The following is a 14,921-nucleotide window of genomic DNA, read 5'->3' as shown; positions in this document are numbered from 1 at the left end:
ATAGTATCTCTGAGGGAGAAAAAAAAAAAAAATCATTCTCCACAGATGTTAGTAGAATGGTTTGGGTTGGAAGGGACCTTAAAGCTCACCCAGTTCCATCCCCTCTGCCATGGGCAGGGACACCTTCCACTAGACCAGGTTGCTCAAAGCCCCCTCCAGCCTGGCCTTGAACACTGCCAGGGATGGGGCAGCCACAGCTTCTCTGGACAAACTGTGCCAGTGCCTCACCACCCTTACAGGGAAGAATTGCTTCCTAATGTCTAATCTAAATCTATCCCCTTTCAGGTTAAAACCATTCCCCCTCACCCTGTCACTACATGCCCTTGTAAAAAGTCCCTCTCCAGATTTGGCCCCCTTTCGGTACTGGAAGGCTGCTTATAAGGCCTTCTCGGAGCCTTCTCCATGCTGAACAAGCCCAGCTCTCTCAGCCTGTCTCCATAGCAGAGGTGCTCCATTCCTCTGATCATCTTCGCGGCCCTCTGGACTCGCTCAAGCAGGTCCATGTCCAACTGCCCTGTCCTTACATTGATGGAAACACATTCACACACTAATGACTGACAGAATGAGAGATCAAGGTTCATCAAACACTGGCTTCACTCCCTGCAGTAATGCAGCTCTTCATCTGAATGCTCTCAGCTGAAGTTCTGCCGTAATCATCAGCTGTTTTATTTAGGCAAAAGAATCTTGTTGGGAAGCCCTACTGAGATGGGAGCAGCTTTTAAGAACTCAAAGATGCCAATGTTTTGGAGAGATGTGGCTTAAAACTGGCAAAGAAAACCAACAATCCTAGTATCTTTTCAAGCTCATTGTGATTTTGACTCATTGTACAGACACCTGGGGCAGCTCTGATATTCAGGTTGAATAAAAAGAAATACATTTAGTCCTAATACTGCATATTTTCAAGACAGAGGCTTAGTCAAAAAAGGAGTTTTATTGGTGTTTGTTCCTTTTGAATAATGACAGCAGGTGCATAAATATGAATTTAGCTACTTTACTGCAGACTGTTGGTTTCAGATCCACAGGTACTTTAAGATTCCTGTGAAGGATTAGGTATCTAGTTTAAAAAATTTGGCTTTCATTTGGATGCTGGAGAGGGACTAATCATCAGGGACTGTAGTGATAGGACAAGGGATAATGAGTTCAAACTTAAACAAGAGAACTTCAGGTTGGATAAAAATAAAGTTCTTTACTGTGAGGGTGATGAGGCACTGGAACAGGTTGCCCAAGGAAGTGGTAAATGCTCCATCCCTGGCAGTGTTCAAGACCAGGCTGGACAGAGCCTTGGGTGGCATGGTTTAGTGTGAGGTGTCCCTGCCTATGGCAGGGGGGTTGGAACTAGATGATCTTAAGGTCCTTTCCAACCCTAACTATTCTATGATTCTATGACTCAAGCTACTACAATCCACTAAGTTCCTTAAAATTCTTTTAACAGAACAGACTTCAACAGCACAAGTATAATACACGATAATATTTTACTGCACTCTGAATACTGGGCTAATATGAGGTCAAAACCCCTTCCAGCTCTGTATTACAGAACAAGGAAAAAATCCCCCCAAACAATCCCATTTTACACCCGTGCAGTTCTCCTACTTCAGAGTTTTGAAGGTCTGAAAAGCAGTTCTAAATGCGGACCTAATTACTTCTGCTTTTCATAACACTTCATGTTTTACCATCCCAGGTTCCAGGAAAATTTATGGTCCTGTCAACTGATCTCTCTTAGCTATCTTATGCACTTGATGGCCTGTATCTGTCAACAGGTAGCTCTTCATCAAGAAAACAGCCCTACACATACATACTTAAGATGTGAGAGTCAACATCAGAAGTAACACGCAGTTTTCACAAGGAACTGGTCAACAACTAGGACTACACGTTTCTGTATGTTGTGACTTATATAATTCCCCCTAAACAGAATGTGTAAGATTTACTGTAAAATACATTAATTTTCCAGCAGCGATATTTAAGTAAGTGGCAAAAAAGACCTCCTAAAGGAAGAGCCAATAGACCACAGCACTTAAAGCTTTAAGTCTACTAATTTAAGTGTACCACCACCACATTCCTACATTCTCCACAACTCCATCTGAAGCTGGGCCACAGCAGCAGAAGCTCACACAAATGTATCAGTAGGCCAGCTAGAGCTCCCCACTCCTTCAAAAGCTCTGCTTCTCACTGGGCTGCATTCAGACTCCTTCGCGCTTATTCTCCCTCAAGCTCCATGACTCTTACATTTCTGGCAGCATACGGTTTCAAAAGGAAGCATGGAGACTGGCCTTAACCTGACTGCCATGTGTACACTGGTGAGTACAGCACTTTCCAGGGAACAGGGAGCATTGCATCCAGATAGCCTCAGACAGAGGACAACGCAGAACATAGATTTCCGTAATTCTTGGAAGAATGCTGCCGTCCCCAAGCTAAGGAAGGGCAGCACTGCCATCACTATCATGCTGCTGCTTAGGTGTCTAATAACACCGCTGTCCCATCTCGAACTGGATGAATGGGTATTAATGTGTAATACTGGGTCAGATACCAGAACTCCATAGAGAGACAAGCGCTTGGATCCTGTCTACTGCACAGCATTTTTTATCCAGCCGTAGGTGACTCCCCTTTCACCATGCAAACTGCCTTGATCTCTCCCCAGAGTTTTCCATTTGCTCTCAAGATGTTCACACCTACTCTTGGTGGACTGATTGCCCTGCTAAGGTTAGATGTCTACAGTGTATAAAGCACAGTACCTGATTTATGAGGCTTAGATATTCCCTCATGGTAAATGCAATGTCGGAAACATGAGAACAACTGAATGGGGGAGATGTGGGAAGTCATTTTCTACTGACTAAAAAAACAACACAAGTCTAGCTGTGAAGTACATTGTATTGTTACCCTGACTATTACTCATTTCAGAACGTAACCACAACAGGTTTTCCCCGTAAATAAATCAAATCTCTTCCCGTGATTCTCTTCATCAAAAACTTCCTATTTGAATGACAGATTTTAATTACTAGATCAAGTTCTGCCTGCATAAAGAGTTTCCATTTCAAAGAAGTATTGCATTGATATGAAAAGTCTCTGTGGAGAAACATCCTTGTCATTGGAAAACACGCAAGTTTTGACTGCTCTGTGGCTTTCCTACAGAAATATCATAGCATATAGAGCACACAACCGCCATCAGGCTCTTGCCAGATGCATATACTTAATTTGCTACTGATTCACTATGTCCCTGGATGAGCCTCAACTTCTGTATGCTTCAGTTTTCCCCTCTGTAAAAACACGGTTTCTAAGTATTTCTCAAGCTGGAGAAGGAAGCTGATAGGAGGGGGAGGAGTGGGTGACTGGGATTTTACGAGATACCACTGGAAGTCTTGGGAGCGGTGCCTTCCTGGCCGCAGATGCAATTTATGTAAAAGGCCCCTGACCTCTAAGGTGAGGACAGGATAGGAAAGCAGCTGTTGTGGTGGTAGGGAAACTACGTGGAATGAGGGGCCAGTGGAGCAAGCCTGAGATGAGGTTCTGCCAGGATTTGCCATCGCAAAAGAGGCATATTCATTTATACCATCCTCCCCTTCTGCTAAGGAACAGTGTGGCTGCTTGTGCCAAAAAGCTAAAACCAGGTACTGCTAGCACCTTATGGGAGGAGTTACAACCAGAGTTCTCAAACTAATGAAAAAGGAATGAGAAGATGTCCTATGAGACACTGGAGCAGCAGTGAGGGAAGGCACAGGGGAGAGGGGGAAGGAGTTTGAAAACCGCTGGATTATAATTTTATGGTAGTATTATTTGATGGTCTGACTTAACAAGTCTTTCCAATTTTGGTTCCAAAGATTGTATGGATACTTCCCTATCTCACCCAGGTGTTTGAAGTTTAATTAATTAATGTTTATAAAGAGCGTTACAATTTCCAGATGAAAGGTCCTATGCAAGTGCAATGTAATATTACTCATTGAGGTGATTGGGTTAGAGAGTATCACGTTACACAATACAGCTCTTCCCTCAATGATTTTAAGCGTTTGAAGTTCTGATAAAATGTGTTTATCACCAAGACAGATATAATGGAAATACTCTTAAGGCGTGACCTGGATTATGAAACCATAGGTATGGTTTTGGGAATGGAACAAACGAGAATTAAAACAACTCCTGAGGCCAGATTTGTCTACAGTTGTATCAAATGTATTCTGTTCTTCCTTTTTTTCCTATTCCAGTAGGCTTTTCTTCTCTTCTAAAATAGAACCGGTTATTACGATGGGTGTGAGCAGACATGCAACAGTTCACGTTCAGTTCCTATTTCCATACTCATCTAACTTGACATTTTCTCATGACTTTCCCAAATTATTTTCTGGTTGTTCTGTTGTTGTTGTTTTTTTTTTGTGTGTTTTTTTTTTTTGTTTGTTTGTTTGTTTTTAAGGTTTGGATTAACCATAAATGTGACTAATTTCTTTTTGGAAAATTCTGCTTTAACCAGCAATTAAAATGAATTAAATCAAAAGCTTGTGGACAATGCCAAACCTGAGATTACAGTCAATACGCTTAAGACAGGGCTGACATGTCACATGGTCTAGTGTGAGGTGCCTCTGCCTATAGCAAGGGGGCTGGAACTAGATGATCTTAAGGTCCTTTCCAACTCTATCCTATGATCCCATGACATTCAAAGCTATTTTGACCTAGACAGGCTAAAAGAATAGGTCAGCATGAACTTCATGACTCTCAACAATGACACACAGATGCAAAGTTCTGAAACCGGAATTGACTGACCCCCTGCACCAATACCAGTTGGGGAGTAATTGCCCGGGCATCAGCTGTTCTGAAAAGGTAGTGGGATCCCGGTGTTTAGTAAGTTAACGGGAGTCAAGCAGTGTGCCAGGAGTATTAACAAGAGGGCAGAGCAAGGGAATAGCTTTATTCAGCGTTCATCAGATCAGATCTGGAATATGGTGACCAGTTTTGATCCGTCAATACAAGAAAGATGAGGGTAAATTGGAGCAAGTTTGAAATAATGTCACCAGCATGGACAGTGGACTGGAGCACTTGACCTACAGGGGGAGGCTGATGGAGCAGTGCTTGTTCACCCTGGAGAACAGATGACTTCAGGGGACTATCTTCCCCTACCTACAAGGAAGTTACTTACAGGACAGGAGCAGGGTCTTTAGTGAGATACACAGTGGAAAATGAGAAACAACTGCCCTAAAACGAAGGGAGGCTTCAACTGGATACAAGGAAAAAAACCAGATTTCATGGCATATAAATAAACATTGGGGCAGACTGCCCAGAGAGACTGTGGAATCCCGAACTTTCATCAAGACCCAGCTGGAAAAAGCCCCAAGCAACCTGATCTGAAATTAGTGCTGACCTTGTTTTGAGCAGGAGGTTACACTAGAGACCTCCTGAGGTTCCTTTCAAACTGATTTTATGGGAAGGGAGGGAAACCCTAGTTTATGTTCAAGTTATATATGCTTATTCAGTAATGGGCTTGAACTTCAGAGACTGTGTTAAGAGAGCTGAACAAGTTTGTTCAAAATTCTCTGAAAAATAACTTTACTCATTATTTTTCAAAAGACAATTGTTAATATTCCAACTGCCAGGTTCCATCTTCTTCTCTAGCTTCCTAACAAATTTACAATGATAGCAAACAACTGAGATTTGGGATGGCTTATAATGAATAATAATATATAATGAAGGCATTATTGCACTAGAGGTCTCAGCTGAAGAAGAAACAAACCCAGGGTTTTTAATAATACCAAGTAATGGAAGAACAATGCATTTTGGTTTGTGCATTTCTACTCTTAAAAAAGAATCTGCATCAATTTGGATTTGTGAATTACTAAAACACATTACTGACTAACCAAATTTTAAAATACACTGAAAGCTTTCTTCAGCTGAGTCTTCTCAACTTCTGTGATACTGAAGTAAATAATTAATTTTTCTATGAATGATCTTTTTATTGTCAAGGCACTCATAATAGTTAAATCTTCTGTTATTTTTCCTTGCGTTTTTTAACATGTACTTTTCTTACTCTTCTAAAATTCTGCTATATTCCCACTAGGTGTTACATGCCTGACTAAACTGAAGCAATTAAAAGTGTAACAAAAGCACATGTGCCATAACTCTGATCATTCTAAATATGTGATCATATTTCTGATTTGTCCAGAAACAGTATCACTAGCTCCTTTCACCCCTTTCTCCCTTATCACTCTTCTTTTTCCCTCTAAAATTACAGAAATCTGTAAGATCAAAGCGGAGCAATGTGAAAAGGTGAAAAATATTTAAGAGTTACGAGTAACTGTGGACTAAAAGGCACATCATCTTGCAAATCTGTTCTTTAATGCTCTGAAGAGGTCAAAGGCATTCAAAAAAGACTATCAGACAATGTATGAACATAAATGCGTTTTTAGGAAACAAAATCTGAACAGTGGCTAAACTGAAACCACATAAGCTTAAGAATAATGTACAGACTCTAAAAATGCAGTAGAGTAGCTACATAGTTGGTAATAACACTGAGCAATTTGGGGAGAAGGGCGATTTCCATGCTTTTTTCCAATGTTTTTTGGCAAAAAAGTAAACAAAACATTTCGTTTTCATTACAACTGTGTATTAAAGGTAAACCCATGAAAACATCTTCATGGAAAGAGCATTCTGTGCATAACATGTTAATGGTAGTTAATGAACCAAAACCCACAGAAATCCCTTTGGACAGCTAACAAGCACACACAGCTATTAATTAGGTCGCAGTTGTTTCCTCACAAATCTTTTGTTCACTTCAGTTGTAGAAAACACCAACATATCCATTAGACCTGTGGGGAGGTATTCACCAGTGAAGAAAATATTTATTTATTATATGTTAAATGCTTGCAATTATATGACTACTTATGGCAGTTCTGCTGGTTTCTTTCTTTGTAAGTAAACTATAATCACTCAGTTCACAATCTATTCTACTGCTCAGAACACCACTCACCTCAGTAGACCAAATTGTTTCATTTTGTGTACTTCAGACAACCACTGTAACTCAATCACAAATTTTAAAATGTTTTGAGTATCCACTAAAAAACATGAAAGAATTAATATGCTTCATTTTCACAAAGCTGAAGAAAGTAATTTTTTAAAGTTACCACCGGGAGGTGAAGGGTAATTTCTGATTGAAGCCCAGTTAAATTTGAGTTCCACTCATGAACACGGTTTGCCCACTCTCAGCTACTTCATTAACTGGCTGTGAAGAAAATGCTTGCAAAGGGCTCCTGTTCCTACTGCAGAAAATTGCAAACCTGCAGGCTGCACATCATTTCAAGGACACAGACCAGCCTGATCTCCTGAGAGCCTAGGGAAGACCACTGCCTTTATGAAAATAATCTGCAGGTACTTCTTAATTTCTATGTGTGTGCAACACACTGTGGAGCAGACAAGATAGTACAGAAGGTACTTCATACTGGCAAAGACTATTGCTGCTGTGTTGGAAACAAAGGTGGCAGAGACTGTTGAATTGGTGATACTTCATCTTTTCTGTTTGAACCTTGCTATAGAAAGCTGGCAGTGTTCATTACCTCACCAGTCTAGTTCCACTTCTCCCACCACCACCCTTGCCCCAAGGCAGCTGCTGCCTCCTTACCTCCATGTCTCCTACCCCAGAACCTATACCACTTCCTCCTCACACATCCCACACCACTAACTATTGTCACTGCCTCCCTCAGCCCACCGAGACTGAATTAATAGACCTGACCAAATCCAGCTGACTCTGTCCAGAGCCTCTTGGGTGTGTCTTCACAGTCTCCTGTGCTGGCAAAGTTTATTTGCTCAGGTCTGCTGCTGCGCCTCACCTGCAATGGGTTCATGCCTCGCAGGTAGGAAACCACAGGGCCAGACAATGTAAGAAGTCTTTTCAGGTCATTACTTCTATGGTTTTATGAGTTGCAAATCACAGTAACTAGGGTAACTAGGTTAACTAGGATAAGCCTGAAGAACAACTTCAACTTCTGACCACTTTTGGATATAAATTAAGAAGAAAGAGTCAATAACATTCTTCTTCAGGGAAAAGAAAACGAAAAAAAAAATAAATTAACTAGTTAACTCTCTTACCATAATCCTGTCACTGTCAATAATGGTGTTCAAGCGGTGTGCAATGGTCAGCACTGTGCAGTGAGCAAACTTTTCACGGATCGTCTTCTGAATGAACTCATCTGTTCTGAAACACAGCAAGAGCAATGCAGACAAAAATAAGATGTTTGCATAGATAACTGACTGGCAGGCAGATTTTACGACTTCATCAAACATGACTGTATAGCAGGAAATACGCTTATGAGGTCGTTATAGTACTTCTTCCTCTCATTACGTTAGATGACTTGGGGGCATATCATGAAACATACTCTAAAAATGTATCCTCTAAATACCTGAGGACGAAAGAGTTTTTTCTTGCAAGTAGACCAATAGGTTTCATTTCAGGAGACTAATTTCCCAGGCTTTGGTTACAGAAAGAGAAAAATTCTGCCATCAGATATTCCTAGGGATTTTTACACGGAAAAAAAAAGTAATTGCCACTTTCTTTCAAGCATTAGTTTGCTTAAGCAGTGAAGAAAAGTTGGTGAAAGTAAATATCCTTCATTGCAATAGATCAACAGAAGAATGAACACAAGACAGACTATAATCAAGGTTCTTGATCTCAACTGCAAAAGATGGTTATGTAGAGAAGGTGGCTGGTAAACTAAAGCAGGACTGGAGTAGCTCAAGAACCTGAATACAGAAAAAAGAAAATCAGGCATGCTCTATTAATCAAAAGTGTTAACTGGAACACACAATCCAAGGAAAGGAATAAGAGCTTTTAAGTTAAGAGCCTCGTTCTACTACATTAATCAACCACATAAGAAAAGAATATCAGGAGGAAACATAAGATTTGTAAAGAATGAAAACTAAGATAGAGCACAGACACTGAAGCATAGGGTTATTAACGTGATAAATGTCACAAAGCCGAGAACAGTGAAAAGGAAATAAAATTATACTAAAAGATACATAAAACACAAAAATTCCTTAGCTGTATAAATAAGCATTATGGTAAAAGAGGTGCAATAGTCAGAAAACTGGAGAGTATTCAAGTAACAAACTGTACAAGAGAAGCATTGACACCACTTAACATAGAGCATACTAGTCAGGCTTGCATGTGGAAATCTACATAGTCCTCTCTTTAGTCAATGAAAGGGGAAAGGCATGGCTGGAAGGAGCCCTTGAATTAGGCAGCCATCAGGTGATGAATGCCCTCTAGAGGCAGCTCACATTGCATAGGAAGCCTTGGTTTCCAACCCTGGCACAAAGCCAGGCCATGTGAATACTCGCATATTGCCCATTAGCCTTCAAAAAAAAAACCCAAAACAACGAGTGATGACAATGGGGAAAAAGGTACAGGAATTAAAATTTGCATGCGAGATAGAAGGGAGACGCAAAGAACTCAAAAGTATACTGGGGTTAGTTAGCTCCAGCTGGAGTTAGGAAGCTCCAGCCTAGAAGTTTTAGAGGTTCTGATTTCCAGGATTTTTATTAAAACATTAAATGTTACTTTTATATATAATGACTGGAGAATAATAAATGCTGTAGAAAGGGTTAAAACAAGACAAAGAAGATGTCTGGATAAACCAGTATATTTAGGCAGCCATGTTGGCTTCAAACAGTTGCTTACAAAGCCTCATTTCTTCAAATTGTTAAAAGTCACTAGAAAAATCAAATAAAATACAATAAAGTTCCATGCAATACATGTCTTCCTCTGACAAATTATTTTTTAGACAGAAGTACAACATTTTCTACATTGAACCTGTCTGCACATGATAAGTATTTAGTATCACTTCATAAATTAAGCAAAAAGAATTGTTCTGATGCCACCATGTCAGGAGGCACTAGCAATAAAAGGCAGACAAAGCAGCTTCAGAAGAACAGGATGACTTAGAAGAATGGATTAACCTCTAAGTTTCCACAGAAGAAAGCACAAGCTCAGGCACTGAAGGACTGACTGAACATAAGTTCTGTTACAAACAGTTTAAGCAATCAGCATGACAAAGGAATAGACAGATGCCTGCTGATGACAGAATGATCATAGAGGACGAAGACATAAACAGTTAAGTAACAGTTCCCACACATGCTGTCATCTTCATCTGGGGCCAGAAACATTTACACTCTGTCATGAGCTTAAGCAAACCAGGTTCTGGGTCACAGTCTGAGAAGACTTAGTCCTTCTGCTTCGTAAAAGCAGATGAAGCACATGGTGGGAAACAGGTGTTCCTCAACATCTCTTTTTGAACCAAGGCTAGTATGCAGTCAAGGGAAGAGACAGGAAAAATAAGGACAGAGCCATGCTCTTTATCCTTGTGTGTTAACAGTTTTCTTGAGAAAAGAAGTCGTTCATCATTAGTGCCCCACATCACACCAATATCACAGCTTTCAGTCTTAATGCATGTATCTGTTTTTGCTATCTTCTCAGCAATGTCTCAATGACTTGACTGCTCTCCCTTCCTAAAGGGAAAAATCATGGCCACACATGAGAACACTCAGTAGGGGAGAGGCTTACATAGATGGCAGGATGTGTCCTCTGTAATGGTTAGAATGGCAAAACAGAAACAAAAGCCTCAATACTCCTTAGAAGTATGTAAAAAAAGCCTTCTTCTTTCCTTATAGTCTAGCTCAAGGTGAGGTTTCATGCAGAGCTACTACGGAGCACAGAGAATCACAGCTTGCTCAAGGATTTTGGAAACAACTTTTTAAAGGGCTCAAAATGATTTGTAACTCTCAGGTTATTCCTATTGTTATCTGAGAAGAATGCCTCACCCTTCAACATCCCTGTCCTCTGCATTCATTTATTGTATCTCCCTTTATTACATGCATTCCTTAGAGCACCACCTCTTCCTACATTTACAATAAAACCTATTCCTCATTCTCATATAGATACTATCAAACTATTATCTTAAACAGGTATTTCTTGAATATAAGCTTTTCTGTAATAAGAAACTGCTGGCCATATTGTGGGTGTGACAAATGTTGCAAAAATGAGACTACAAAGTAATCGGAAACATATCTAATAGCTCCATCTTTAAATACCACAGTATGAAATCTCATGTAGACATGTCCACTGACAGGAACTCAATCAGATCCTCTCTACAGTTCATGGTAGATCTTGTAGTACAGTTTTTTTGGGGTGGCAGGCAGAAGCACCACCAGTAACCTCTAGGAGAATCTTGGGAAGAAGGTAGGAAAGGCAAGAAAATCTAGGATCTGTGTACAGAATTACATGCTGACAGAGTGCAAAGACTATCTAGAGCAGTCTACCCTCTAGAAAAGTGCCAAAGGAAGCAGCATTGCTGCCTTTTTTCAGGATATAAATGGACCCTTTGTGGACCCTACCACACTGAGCAAGTAGCTTCTCAAGTGCCAAGTGATTCCATCAGCCACCTCAGTGGATCAAACCCCATCATCTTTCAGGTACATTAGAAACCAAAGATGTAACTTGAATACCAAAACCAGACTGCTGGATGACAACAGCTCAACCCTAATCTGATTATATGAAAATGGGAACCACAGTACTCCTCATCACAAGGAGCAGTATAATAAGAAAACACAAAATGGTGGTATGGCTGTCCTACTGGCATCATGGGTTGAGGATCCTAACACCAAGTTTCACAGCAACCCCAGATCTGGTATAACCTGAACTCACTGACTGTGTAAAAAGAAAACTATCTAAACAGCAAGAATAAATACAACCTGAATAAAAGGCAACCAAGCTGCTGAAAGGAACATTGGATAAGCCATTATCTTCAGTCTAATGTCCTCTTGGGATAGTCCTAGAAGTATATCTCACACTACACAATTCCTGAGTGGCTTTAGATAATTTCTCCACAAGGGAAACAAATACAGACAGCAGTAAGATGTAATAAAAGGTTAAACCTGACAAGGTTAAGCTGATTTAAGGTGATTAATGAACTGAACTATGTGCAGTGGCTGTTTTTACCAGACTTAATAAACAACCAATGTAAAAAGGTGGCAGTGGAGTGCTCCCAATAAGTTTTGTCTTCTATAAGTGGTAAAAATATGAGCTAATGCATCATATTGTAACTAGTTTGCAGAAAGCTTTGTAAGTTCAACTTACTGAGTAGTTGAAAAAAGTCTCAGTTACTAAGGATTTTGTTTCAATATATCACTAAAGCAACCACAGAAAGACTTTCAGCTCTTCTGCTCCATATTTCATACAGCTTTCCAGAATGGTTCAACTGCTTTCAAATGACTCCACTCTTTGGAGCGAGAATGACAGCTTCAGGACCAAGAAGGTAAGATCAAATTAAATGTCACTCAGTCATCACATAAAACATGCAAGTAGTCTGAATTAGGGCAACCTTCTTTGTGGCAAGCTCCTCCTTTCCCTCACGACAGCACTGACACCCCTGCTGCGTAACTACTGGTAGCTATGAAGAGCAAGAGGAAAAATAAGGGTACATATGGGAGCTGGAAGATGTTAAGAAGGAAGGAGAAGAACGAATTTGCACCCTGCTATAATATCTACTGCCTCATGTCAGCTCACCCTTCCTTCTCCTTCTCCCACCCCAAACCTTGCCTTTCTCACATGTGCTTCTAGGCTGAATTGGAGAAGGGACACAGTTGCAGCAGCACTTGAGGCAAAGAGATCAAGAGCCAGAAAAACAACAAAACAAGAAATAATATCTCCAGAGCCAGCGGCTGCTCCCCATGGTTTCCTATCCCAGGTGCTTGATGCGATGTGCGCTTGCCGCCAGGCTAGAGACAAGGGTGCCAGGAATGGGGGTTGTGCATCAGAAGAGAAGAAGGTTTCCCTTACATGCCAAAAATGCCTCCCTAACTGCTCAGTTAAGCAATCCACATCAGCATTTCCTGACGAGCATCCTATCAGATTGCACAGCTGAAAAATACTTGGCTCTAGTTATAGCAACACATTAAGGAAAAGGTAATAATGACTGTAATGCAAACTGAATTCAAAGAAGTTCCAAGTTATTATTTGTATTGTTATGCCTAGAGTTGATACAAACAAACATTTACCTTATTATAATATATATTGCAGCACATATTAATCAAGATCAATTAAATGGATAGTGCAAGCTGAGAACACACACATGTGAGATAGGGAGGATGAGTAAGATGGTATTAAATTTCCAGAGCTATGATTAATCACAGTTTATCTATCAGAGCTCAGTCAAAAATAAACTAATAGTCCAAAACGAAAAAAAAAAAAAAGAAAAAAAAAAAAGAAAAACAGAACCTCTGGGAAGGGAATGCACTTCTCTAAAGGTTTTAGAAATACACTGTCAGCTGAACTGCAAAGCTACCCTAGTGGCACCACTTCTCCCCCAAGAAGATGTTATAAAAATGAGTCACGCCCAGATGACATACAAAATCCTTAATGCATCTGTTTGAGGGACTTGCTGTGTTATTGTCCTCTTGAGTTCTCCCTCAAGCCATAGTTTGTTGGAACTATATATTCAGCTCAAACTAATTGATGCAGTACGTTTGCAGCATTGTTTCTAAAATATTTCCACCAGCATTTCAAATGTTTCAAAAATTAACAGTGGGGGTACTTAGCTATTGGAACGGTTTAACAAGGGTTGTCATTGATTTTTTTTTTTTCTATTGAGGTTGGATGTTCTTCTAGAAGTACAACTGTAGTTCAAACAGGAATGAATTCAGGAAAGTTCTCCCTGCCTGCATTATACAAGACAAAATAATGAATTATGAATGAGTCCCTCCTGTAGCTTTAAACATCTCCAAATCTGTTTTGCAATTCCTCTGGTGTTTAGGACAGCTTACCTTTCCCCCCTCACCCCTGTTTTATCTGTAACTTATTAAACTGGCATATGAGCCATCTGAAGGCACAGCATCTCATAGCATCTCATAACCAGAAGTATCCAGTTTTGCTTACAGCCATTTTCCACCTTTCTATTTTTTGGTGTTGTTTTTTTGGTTTTTTTTTTTTTTTTTTTGGGGGGGGGGTGGTGGTGGTGAGAGTAATTAATTAATTAATTAATTATTTTTTACATCTTCATTTCCAACAGGCATTTCTTTGAGAAACCAACAGAACTCGACTTGTTTCATGGCTATTCTGATCTTACTGATGTGCATTTCCAAGGAGGTTCTTGTCTTCTCGTCTGTAGCTGCAGGACAAACAAACTTTGAATATTAATTTCCATGCTCTGTGGAATGCACTGAAATTAGGCATATTTTGAAGGCTTAGTTTATATTATCTGCTCTTTAGCCAAAGCTCAACCGCCCCACTTTGAATAGACAATTTTTGATGCCATCATTAGAAACAGAAAATAGCAATACAAACTACAAGAAATACGACACATTAAGTTCACCTCTACAGTACAGATGATCGTATTAGAAGAAGAAAACCAGCCCATCTTAACATGACAGATTTTGTTTTTACCTTGGGTCCACATTTGCTGTTGCTTCATCGATGATAAGGATCCGGTTTTTTTTTAGAACCGCTCTGGCAAGACACACCAGCTGTCTCTGACCAACACTAAAATTAGACCCAGATTCTGCCAGCTGTGTCTCCATTTTATTAGGCAGATCTTCCACAGCCTCTTTCAGTTGCACCTGTTGACATGTCAACATACTGTAGGATGAGTAACTCTCTTCTAAATCAGCTATTGTGTGCCTGATGACACAACAATAAGTATGCAGGGTTTACCTTTTATATTCTGACACAAAATGAGTAAGTGCCAACTTGGATTACAGAGTGTGTCAGCTATTAGAACTCTAGAAATATTAAAGCACATTGTTAAGAATCTATTAATGTTCATTAAAGGTAAGATATGAATCAAAACATAACCAAAGCATCATCCCAAAGGATAATTTTTTCATAAAAGGCTTACATAACAATACACGTCTACACACACATGCAAACGCACACACAACGGTCTACCTCTCCCCATCAACAGCTATGC

The 14,921-nt window shown here is 40.0% G+C and overlaps 1 protein-coding gene across 4 annotated transcripts in view; it reads right to left on the bottom strand.

Moving 5' to 3' along the window:
• The window catches only part of ABCC4 (ATP binding cassette subfamily C member 4 (PEL blood group)), a 152,809-nt gene that overhangs the window by 16,422 nt on the left and 121,466 nt on the right, over positions 1–14,921 (bottom strand). For all 4 annotated transcript variants that reach the window (XM_061476243.1, XM_061476242.1, XM_061476244.1 and 1 more), the window contains 2 exons: positions 14,399–14,571; positions 8,053–8,158 (listed from right to left, as the gene is read on the bottom strand). In XM_061476243.1, the coding sequence (XP_061332227.1) occupies positions 8,053–8,158; positions 14,399–14,571 (279 nt within the window). The remainder of the gene's footprint in view (positions 1–8,052; positions 8,159–14,398; positions 14,572–14,921) is intronic.

Source organism: Pezoporus flaviventris, unplaced genomic scaffold (genome assembly GCF_033815535.1).
Source record: "Pezoporus flaviventris isolate CSIRO_AGI_PZ_B2104156 unplaced genomic scaffold, CSIRO_AGI_Pfla_v1 ptg000095l, whole genome shotgun sequence".
Taxonomy (NCBI): Eukaryota; Metazoa; Chordata; class Aves; order Psittaciformes; family Psittacidae; genus Pezoporus; species Pezoporus flaviventris.
This window is presented reverse-complemented; position numbering and strand designations above follow the sequence as displayed.